At 46.0% G+C, this 11,274-nt stretch overlaps 1 protein-coding gene across 1 annotated transcript in view; it reads right to left on the reverse strand.

Annotated features, from left to right (window-relative positions):
- Window positions 1-8,795: 8,795 nt before the first annotated feature.
- The window catches only part of LOC124665586 (E3 ubiquitin-protein ligase RGLG4-like), a 3,273-nt gene continuing 794 nt past the window's right edge, over window positions 8,796-11,274 (reverse strand). The window contains exons 2-9 of the mRNA XM_047202988.1: window positions 10,596-10,680; window positions 10,366-10,506; window positions 10,044-10,255; window positions 9,875-9,954; window positions 9,685-9,790; window positions 9,320-9,586; window positions 9,149-9,205; window positions 8,796-9,000 (exon numbers count right to left, since the gene is read on the reverse strand). Coding sequence (XP_047058944.1) covers window positions 8,914-9,000; window positions 9,149-9,205; window positions 9,320-9,586; window positions 9,685-9,790; window positions 9,875-9,954; window positions 10,044-10,255; window positions 10,366-10,506; window positions 10,596-10,680 — 1,035 coding nt within the window. The 3' untranslated portion in view covers window positions 8,796-8,913. The remainder of the gene's footprint in view (window positions 9,001-9,148; window positions 9,206-9,319; window positions 9,587-9,684; window positions 9,791-9,874; window positions 9,955-10,043; window positions 10,256-10,365; window positions 10,507-10,595; window positions 10,681-11,274) is intronic.

Here is an 11,274-nt window from a genome sequence, read left to right on the forward strand (position 1 = left end):
TGAAAAAGCGTGCGGAGTTAATACTATCTATCATGTGAGAACTATCAAAGTGGGAACCATCGATTGTCCTATATATGAGCCTAAAGAAGAATATCAAACTCTTGTTATTGGATCCATATCAATACAATTCAAGGTAACATGATTGATTTGCGGTTTATTTCTTCATATGCTATGTAAAATTTATTTGGTGGCAAGACTTGATCAACCTTGTTAACAAATACCTTTTATATGCATAGAGGAGGTAAACAACATCTCTTTCTTCCTCCACTTGCTCTAGTTCTTGTAGCACTTTTAATTTGCAAAGTTTCTTAATTGATTTGAGATTTCAAAAATTTTCCTGGCCGAGTAATAATAAACTTAATACCCGGAAAATGTGCATTTTTCAAAGTTTTCAAAAATTCGCGAAAATTACACCGTTGGTCCTATTTTTCGACGAGGCACTGGGAGCACCGGAGGATGACCTGTGGGGCACCGGAGGGCGCCACACCGCGGCCGGCACGGCCAAGGAGGTGGCCGCGCCACCATGTGGTGTGGGCTCCCCTCCGCCCCACTTTGTCATCTCTTCCTCCCGAGCACCTTCTCTCTCCCGAAAAAACTCGTACCAAGTTCATCTCTCTCGCGTTTTTGCTCCAGAGCTCCAGATTTCTCGATCTCTTTGCTCAGCCCAGATTTCTGTCTGAAATTTGGCACATTTGCTCTTCGGTATGTGACTCCTCCACCCATCCAAGTAGAATTTCGTTTGGTTGAGTATATCTTGAATATTTTGCTGTTGTAGGTAACATGTTTAGTGAGCTTGCATGCTTGTTCTAAGTGATAGAAACTAGTTTTGATGCATGATTAGTACTCTAGCAAGTTCCTATGGTAGTTTCCCTCAATTTTATGTCACCAAATCAAACTTTTATTGGTTGTTGAAATTTCAGAAAATGGAATGGAATAGATATCACTTGAATCAGCAAGAATTGGAAGTCCAACAAGTTATGATAGTCAATCGTGAAGAGGGAGTATACCCCTCTTACTACCCGTGCGCGGATTTCATGAGAAGCGCGGGGATATTTGAAGATGTTCAAACTCTAATTTCTCGTGCAGGGCTGAGTGACTTTGTTGAAGGAGAACCAAGACAATATGTAAAATTAACTATGGCTTTTGTGCAGGACTTCAAGTTTAATTGGTCACGATCTAACCCCACGGTCCAGTATAAAATTTACAATAAAGCTCGTCAACTTGCCATTTAGTGCTTTTTGTGCAGCAATTAGAATACCGCAATGGGGGTCGTGCGAGAAGATAAGGGGATCGCCGCAAGAACTCTCGGATCTTTACAAGATGATTTGCGATGGAAGGAGTTTCTCGGGTGAAAGTGGTAAAATCACTAGTATTCAGCTCCCGGCTATCCGCTACTTTGCTTATTATATTACCAAATGCGTTCTCGCCAAAAGGATTGGTAGTAAACTTTCTATCCCGGATTTGGCTTTTCTAGCTGCAAGACCTTTGCAAAATAGTAGGTCTTATAATTTGGGGGCATTAATAGCTTATAGACTTGCTACTAACCGTGAGAAAGGTGGAATGTGTGGAGGCCTCATCGCCTCCCGTTTACTAGCTTTTCATAATGTGGAACCGCATCATTTTGATATTCCGTTCCCCATAGAAAAACTTGACATAGCCTCTATGATTAAACATGAATTTGTTTCAGATTCCTCCAACTTGGGTAACCCTGTATTATAAGATGATATTTTATAAGAAAGTTTGGAGAATAACTAAGAAAAGCTGAGAAACTAGTAAGATTGCCTGCGCCTATTTTGTCTAACCTTGATTCCAGGGGAGATTGGTCGGTCACGGAAGGTGCACTTGGATGCACATATAGAGAGAGGAGGCCAACATGCAAGAGACGACATAGAGGTCGAGGAGCACCTCGACTCATCATCCGATGCAGCAAGTTCCTCGCATCAACATGGTGGATATGCGGAGCCTCCACGCTTTTCTTCTGCGCAGGAGCTTTACTATGACTACTCCATGGACTACCCACCGGCGAGGAACGACCCTCGTTGGGGTTGAACTCCACTTAGGCCAAAAGCCTAAGATTGGGGGGAGGTATACCGGCATCACTCATTCTTTGCATATTATGATTGCTGGATACTTGTATATACTTGTTTAGTTTGTTTGAGTGGTTTTCCAATGAGAGGAAGATGATATTTGGGGAAGTGCTGCCTGAAAACAGATTCTGGGCTGTTACCGTAAAAATTCGTGTGCCCAGCCAGAACAGTATTTTGAGTTGAAAATTTTTGTGCATGTTCCCCAGGTTGTTATCTAACTTTCATTAGTTGAACACTTTTCGAACTGAGCAACGTAAGATTTTTGTAAAAATCGATTTCTGTACTGCTGTCAAGTTTTGGCAGATTTCTGCCATCTCGCTTTTCTGTGTTTCTTTTAGTTTGCTATTTCTTGTTTTCACTTTGTTTCTTTCCCAAAACACAAAAAGACCAAAAATATTTCTGTTGTTTCTCTTCACCATTTCTTTATCTTGGTTTTTGCATTTGTTTCGCTTTATTTGCTATTGCTAGTTTGCTATAAGAAAACCCAAAAGATTTTGCTTTGTTTGCTTGTTTCCTTTTGTTCTTGTTCTCAAATTCGAAAACACCAAAAATATTTGATGTTCTTCTTTGGTTTGTAAAGTTCATCATGAGTTCAATGGTCTTCGGTGGCTGGTGCGTGGTTTTCATTTCATATTATCCAAGCTACACAAGTGAAAAGGCAATAATGACGATCTACGACAATGCGATTGTGGTGAGAGGATGGTATGAACTCTATTTGTTTTCATTTTTGTACATATACTCATCCATGTGAGCATGCTTAGTTGGTTCATGTGAGGTATATGTTATTTAAGAAAGTCTAGTAGTTCATGATCTCTCATGATTAGCTCCAACCTATTAATATGAGTAGCATGTCATGGATGTTTGCTTGCATTGTTTTATTCATAAGTAAGTATGGTATTGTGGTATCCTCCTCTGAATAATTCATTTATATCGACTTGGCACATGCTCACGCATGCATATGACTGAACAAGAGTCAATTAAGCCTCAATGATTTACATTGCTTCAGAGTTCTTGTATCACTTTTATGCCTCAGTTAATTTATTTTGCCGCAAGCATGATTATGACGATTCTTGCTCTCTTGATTTGTCGCTCCCTAGTCTTTTTGCTAGCTTTCACTTGTATTGAGCGGGAACGCTGCTCGTGCCTCCAAACACATGAAAACCAAGTTATTCCGAGTGTCCACCATAAATACCTATGCATGGCATTTCAAACCATTCCAAGTAAATTCTCATGCGCTACCTTTAAAACCTTCAAAATGCTTCTCAATTTGTGTTAATGTTTCATAGCTCATGAGGAAGTATGTGGTGTTTAGCTTTCAACCTTGTCATTTACTTTTGACGGACTCTCATATGGAATAGTGGCACATCCGCTTATCCAATAATTTTGCAAAAAGAGCTGGCAATGGGATTCCCAGGCCCGAATTAATTAACTTAAATAGACACTCCTCCATGGTTTGTGATTGTTGGACGGCACCCGAAGGATTCGGTTAGCCATGGCTTGTGTAAGCAAAGGTTGGGGGAGTGTCATCATCATAATAAAACTAAAATAAAAAGGCACTCCTTCATGGTATGAGATTGTTGGCAGGCACCCGAGGATTCGGTTAGCCATGGTTTGTGCAAGAAAGGTTGGGAGGAGTGCCAAATAAATATGCAATAATTCATGGGAGCCGCTCTTGAAAGTCCGGTTGGCGAGGTAGTTAGTGTACCCATTACCATTCGTTGACAACAACAAACACCTCTCAAAATAATTTTACTCCTGATTTATAAAAACGAAAAGCTCTAGCGCATGTTAATCCCTGCTTCCCTCTGCGAAGGGTCAATCTTTTACTTTTATGTTGTGTCTCCATTATTTCTTTGAGCACTTTCTTGAGAGCACAACTGTCATTCTTAGTATAATATGCTTGTCTCAAAATATGATTGATTGTGGTATAACTTTGATGCATTTATCTTTTGACAATCACTACTTCTAGTCTTTCTATGAACTCCAGAGGTGCCGGGCATTTATGTTTTGCCAATCAAATACGAGCAAGCGAGATACCACTTTATCATACTCTCTTATGAACATTGCAATCTTGCTTATGTACATGATTCTTGATGCTTATTATTAATTGTTGGTACCTCTCCATGATTGACATAGTCTGTTAGATGATCTTATTTGCATGTGTCTCATTATGAACTGCTTAAGTATTAGCCATAACATGAGAATATATACATCATATGAGCAAATGTGTTCGTGAAAGTTCTTTTATCGCTCGGTTGTTAACTGAATTGCTTGAGGACAAGCAATAAGCTAAGCTTAGGGGGAGTTGATACGTCCAAAACGTATCTACTTTCCCGAACACTTTTGCTATTGTTTGGCCTCTAATTTGTGTATTTTGGATGCAACTAACACGGACTAACGCTGTTTTCAGCAGAACTGCTCCGGTGTCTCGTTTTTGTGCAGAAATCCAACTTTCGGGAAAAACCTCGGAATTTATGCAGAAGGCCCTATTTTCCCAGGAAACTAACGGAGCCAGAAGGGCAATTGAAGTGGAGGCCCAAGGGCCCCACACCATAGGGCGGCGCGGCCCAGGGGGGGCCCGCGCGGCCCTGTGGTGTGGCCCCCTCGGCCGGCCTCCGACGCCCTCCTTCGGACTACTTATTCGCCTCGACCTAAAAACGCCGGACAAGAAGTCGAAGTCGCCGGAAACCCTCCGAACGCCGCCACATCGCGAAACTCCGTCGCGGGAGCCGAGAGTCTCCGTTCCGGCACTCCGCCGGGACGGGGAATTGGAGGAGATCATCACCGCCATCACCGCCAACGCCTCTCCATCAACCAGCAATGTTTCCCCCATCCATGTGTGAGTAATTCCCCCGCTGTAGGCCGAAGGGGATGGTAGGGATTGGATGAGATTGGTCATGTAATAGCATAAGATTGTTAGGGCATAGTGCCTAGTGTCCAGTAGATGGTACTTTTATGATATTGTTGCAACTTGTTATGCTTAATGCTTGTCACTAGGGCCCGAGTGCCATGATCTCAGATCTGAACATGTTATTGATTCATGAAGATATTCGTTGTTTATGATCTTACCTGCAAGTTGTATACACATGTCGTTGTCCGGAACCAATGGCCCCGAAGTGACGAAATCGGGACAACCGGAGGGGATGGTAGTGATGTGAGGATCACATGTGTTCACGGAGTGTTAATGCTTTGCTCCGGTACTCTATTAAAAGGAGTACCTTAATATCCAGTAGTTTCCCTTGAGGCCCGGCTGCCACCGGCTGGTAGGACAAAAGATGTTGTGCAAGTTTCTCATTGCGAGCACGTACGACTATAATTGGAACACATGCCTATTGATTGATTAGTACTTGGACACCGTTTTATTATTATCTGCAAATGCCCTGCTATGATTGTTACATGAGTTTCTCTCATCCATGCAACGCCCGTTATCCGTCCCCGTGCCTACGGTATTTTAATCCTGCTGTTTACTAAAATCACTACTGCTGTCTTTGTTACTCTGCTGCTGTTATTTCACTACTGCTACTACTATAAAACTGTTAGTCTTGATAAACTCTTGCGAGCAAGTCTGTTTCCAGGTGCAGCTGAATTGACAACTCCGCTGTTAAGGCTTTCAAGTATTCTTTGTCTCCCCCTGTGTCGAATCAATAAATTGGGTAATACTTCCCTCGAAGACTGTTGCGATCCCCTATACTTGTGGGTCATCAATACCACGCGCTCGCCGGCGACGGTGAGGAGACCCGCCCGGATATGAACTCCAGCAAGCGCAGCTGCTGGCCCCACGGTGGGCGCCAACTGTCGTCGTGGTGGAACAACGGATGCCATGGGTAGGCTTAAGTTGGGACCGGATGTACGCTTGAGGATCCGGGTGAGGGGAAGGTTTGGAGGGAGAAAGAGATTGAACTCAACATTGTATTGATGAACTTGGCCAAGGGCCAGAGGTTGACGATGTACGGCTACAAGACCTTCACCTATTCGCTACTGACTGAATCCTCCCACGCAGGGGTGTCCCTCCTCTCCTTATATAGGGGAGAGAGGCTTACAAAAGAAGGAATCCCAGGGTATCTTTGATGATCTAAGCTACTTTATAAAAGCTTCATTGGCCCCAGTGACGATGCTTCTATCTTTAATCAGGGGCTGATGACCTCTTCCGGTTTCTTTAACGTCAGCAGCTCCTTTGGCGTTAGGGCTTCAATTAAAGCTGAAGTGCTTCTCTCATCTTGTCCTTTGGCCCTTGAAGGAATCTTTGACTGGAATGCCGACATGCTACAGTTGAGCCTATGCCGGATCTCCGGTATCTTTACCTTTGTCCGACATCTTTGCTTTTCTATATCAACTTCCTATGTCTCTCGTACTCCGGTATTCCCCCCCCCCCCCGGTATACCGGTCCGTGCTAAGTTAGCATAGTTCAAACTTAACTTTGAGCATCCGGATTAATCTTTAATCCGGTATACAAATGGTTTATTATGGCATATTTGCCATAGTCTTGGTCTACCAGGGGTCATCCCTCCGTCACTGGTTGTTTCAGAATTAGAGCCATGATTTACGGAGGGATAAAAACGCGCGCTCTCTCTCTCTCCATCTCTCGCCATGATTTGATGAGTGTGTTTGAGGTTTTGGTTGGTTAGTGGGCGGAAGAACTCTAGTGGTGGAGGCGCAAAGTACTCCCCTCATTCGTTTCCTTTCTTCTATATGATAGGAAACTACAAAATAAAATCTTACATGATGGTTATGGAGCTTCCCATAACTAATACTTATTACAAATAAATAAAGGTAGAACCAAACAATCAGAATAATTCAGGAATCTCCCGAGTAACACTACACCTACGGGATGTTTTCTACGGAATCACATCTACGCGCAGATGTGGAGCAAGGGCAGAGGGATCACGACCTGAATATCACGGAAGCTAAAATATTTGCACCAATCAGCTACACCCACGTAATCCCGTAAGGAGGTTTCTGTAACAAACAGCCTGTAAGTGTAGCTTTATGGCCCTATGAGTATCGGCAATTAATCGTAGCATTTCCTTTGCACAATGCTTCACATTTAGAACAAATACAAAGATAGGTTTGGTTGCTATCATCCCGAGTATAGCCTCAGCTTGGACAGTGTTGTCTCTCTCGACATATTGGGCATCTGAGTCAGCAAGTCACGAACCGGTACGGTGCCAAGGGAACCCAGGAGGCGGCGGAAAAAAGGCAAAAAACCCATCTAGGGTTTCGTCCTCCTCGCCGGCGATACCGCCGGTCCGCTCCATCTCCGGTGGCCTTCGGGCCTTGGAGGTGTGGTGGACCACGGTCCCTCGTCGGCGGGGAGTTTCTGTTCTTAATTTAGTTTGCTTTTCAGTCTCTTTTTTGGGATGGTGAGGCGGCGGCTACATCCTGAAGTCAGAATAAGGTCCTCCCCGCCCTATCCTTGCTCCGGTGGTGCATCTAGCGCTGTCGGAGGGCGCGTGGAGTTGTGTGCCCGTTGGATCTGATGGGATCCGGTCGGTTTTCATGTTTGTTGGTGTGGTTTCATGATAGTCTCTTCCGATCTACGGTTGTCATCATTGGCGATGGTTGCTTGCTCTGCGGTGCGTCGGTCCTTTGGGACCTTAGCACGACGACTTCCCGTCTGTCTACTACAACAAGCTCTACTACGACAAGCTTTGCCTGACTCCGGCGATGGAGGGGCGAGGACAGCGGCGCGCTTTCGGCTCGTGTTAGTGTTTGTAGTCGTCGCTAGGTGGTCCGAATACCAATTTGTAATTTTCTTTACTTTTTGGGTTATTTGTACTACTGTTGATGATTATTAATAGATCGGTGGATTTCTCACAAAAAAAAATTGGGCATCTCGTAGGGTTGTTTTGTGGTACCCAAAATAAATAATAGCCATTAATTTTCGTCCATCCAATGGCCCAAAAAATTTCATACCACAGTTGAAAACGAGAGAGGTCACAATTTTCGCACCTAAAAAAAACATCGATGGGCCGGCCCAATTGACAGGCCCAGCCCAGTAGATTGGTCCAGCCCCATTAGCTGCCAACCAGATCGTGGGTGGGCATTCGTGTTCGTTCTTCCACTACGAGAGAGGTTCCGCCGCCGCCGTGTCCATCGCAACTCTGGCGCCACGACGGTGGACAACGGCTCCTTGGCCTCCATCCTCACCATCGCCGCGGAGGATCTCGGCCTCTCCATCCCCATTCCCATCCCGACTCCGCCGTCTGCGCCGCAGTCGGCATCCGGGTCGGCGTCGCGGAGGATCTCGGCCTCTCCATCCCCATTACCGTCCCGACTCCGCCGTCTGCGCCGTGGTCGGCGTCCGGGTCGTCGTGTCGGAGGATCTCGGCCTCTCCATCCCATTCCCATCCCGACTCCGCTGTCTGCGCCGCGGTCGGCGTCCGGGTCGGCCTCCCTCAATAATATATCTTAGTACTTTTGCTCAGGGAGCTTTCAACCATTTTTGGTGTATGTTTATGCAGGAAGGCTCCATTTCTTATCCCATCGTCACCATTCTACATTTTTCATGGTTCTCTTGAATAAATCACATGCTGATTTAGAATAAATCACATGGCGGATGAACTCTAGTGGTAGAGGTGCAAAGGTACTCCCCTCAGTCATTTCCTTTCTTCTATATGATACTGTACATAGGAAACTACAAAATAAAATCTTACTCGCATGATGGTTATGGAGATTCCCATAACTCATACTTATACAAATAAACAAGGGTAGAACCAAACAATCAGAATAATTCAGGAAGCCTGATGAGTATCGACAATTAATCGTAGCATTTCCTTTGCATAATGCTTCACATTTGGAACAAATACAAATATAGGTTTGGTTGCTATCATCCCGAGTATAGCCTCAGCTTGGACCGTATTGTCTCTCGACATATTGGGCATCTGGTAAGGTTCTCCCCACACTCCCTGCAACACTGTCGTTGGCACACAAATAGGAAAACAAAATGTAAATACATTTCCATTAACTCGCATTTCTTTCAAACTATAAGAAGTAACTATATCTGAACATTTGTTTATATTGCAGGCTTGAGTAGAAATAAATCAGTTCTTACTATATCTTACCATGTGGCCACAGCCAAATGCTAGATCCTTGGCATTGGTCAAGCAGATCGGGCAGACCTGCATGCACATTACACAAAGATGCATGTGTAAGCTTAGTTTGTTCAAGAAAGGTGACATGAGTACTCCTGCGTGTCTGATCGTTTGACGAAACTTGACAATCGCCAGCCGAACCTGATCCTCTCTTGGCTCCGCCGGCACCGTGGCGTTCGTGCCGCTACCTTCCCGCCTCAACGACGATGGCTGCCTCTGCGAAGACGCCGGCAGCGGCGGCGGAGCCGGCACGACCCTCTTGGCCTTTCTCGTGCTCCGGCCAAGGATGCCGAGCTCCATGGTGGCCTTGTACTGGATGGGCACCTCCATGAGCGCGGCGAGCGCGAAGGCCGACTCCTTCTGCTGCAGCGTCGCGTTCCTCGACATGATCGAGGTGAAGTTCACAAACTGTGCATTCACGATTCATGGATGTGAGTCGCATTGTACTGGTTCACGTTCAGAGCTCGGATCGATTTCAGTGGTGACGACGTATGACGAATGTTGACCTGGAAGTTGTCGAAGGCGCGCGCGGGGAGCTTGTCGTCGAACTTCTGCATGTCCTCCCATGGGCCATCCCCAACTCCGACCAGAACGATTGACAGCGGGTAGGAACTAATTAAGATCAAGAAGTCAAAACTTTCGTGTTAGGTTCAGTCAATCATAAACCTAACACTGTCATCAACTGTCGAAGATCACCTGGCCATGACAATGGAGTCCACAGTTCTTCTCTCTTGAGGGCTCAGCTCGCCATCGCTCGTATCAATACTCCTCGTGACCTGCAAGGGGCGGGCTAGGTAGTCGGTACCAAGAAAAATCAAGATGCATTTGTCGGTGCATAAGTTTTTTTGAGTTTCAGTTCAGGCACCTGGCCGTCGGCGACGATGACCAGGACATGGTACTGCCCTCCGGTCCTGTCCACGATGTCGACTGCGGCCTCCACGATCGGTGCGAAAGACGTCGGCCCTGACAGCCTGAGGTGCGGCACGACGTTCTGGTAGCAGGCCAGCACCTCCTCAAAGCCATGGCACGGCGAGTTGTCCTGGTGGAAGCTGAAGACGTTGTAGTCGTGCGTCGTCGCTGCAGCACACATATGCAAAGAAGCAGGAACACCATTGCTCCTGAGAAAATGTAACGAAACAAACCTCAATTATGTGTCGATCTCGATCAACGTAGCAAAGAGGACTGACCGTCGCCGAAGCCGAAGCAGGGGATGAGGTTGTCCTCGTCGAAGGGAGCGAGGGTCTTGCCGATGATGCCGATGGCCGTCTCGTAAGGGTTGGGCGTGCCGCCCAGCTTGTGCAGGCTCTGTCCGTTGAACGACCGCTTCCCTGAAACGAACAAATCGAGTCTATGATCAGACGCACGGAAGAACAAGAACACCGTACATATATGAATATCAGTTAATTTTTGATCTCACATGTCCATTCGTTGCTCTTGGTGAAGTCGATCCCGAGTATCAGGTTCGACGACTCGAGGCCTTGATCGCGCAGCGCCGCCGTCACCTGAGAAATCAAACGCGTGAAACTGGAATGAAAATTCTGAAGAAATGCTTGGCAAGAGATGAAATGAAGAATAATCCCATGAGAATTGAGATGATCGAACACCTGTTCGAGAGAGGTGTAGATGATCTCAATTATTTTTTTCGAACCATGCAGGAGAAATGCATGAACATATTAATAAGAGAAATTTCTTTGTCACGTTTTGTGTGTGTGGAAGTACCACATTTTAATAGAAAAAACATAGTGAAGTACTGCCAGTATCAAAACGTGCCCTATTTCCTTCTTCCGGATATTGGCACTGTTCCTCCCCCCTCCCACCGCTCTTCCTCTCTCCCTTTGGTAGCCGCACTCATCTTACCGGGCCACCCCCGACTCCGATCCGGCGGCGCTGCCGACCGGAGATGGAGAAGGGGGGCGCCGGAGTAGCTAGGGTAGTTAGTTGTTTAGGCCATGTGCCTGTAGTGGGATTTTTGCCCGGTAGTTGGAGACGAGCTGCAGATCTCGGCGCCCAGATCTCGCCGGCTTTAGGAGTTCTCTCTCTTCTCTGCTTGCTCCGATGGAAGGAGCTGGGGAAGATGAGAGAAATCACCGTCTCCA

The sequence above is a fragment of the Lolium rigidum genome, chromosome 1 (assembly GCF_022539505.1).
Source record: "Lolium rigidum isolate FL_2022 chromosome 1, APGP_CSIRO_Lrig_0.1, whole genome shotgun sequence".
Taxonomy (NCBI): Eukaryota; Viridiplantae; Streptophyta; class Magnoliopsida; order Poales; family Poaceae; genus Lolium; species Lolium rigidum.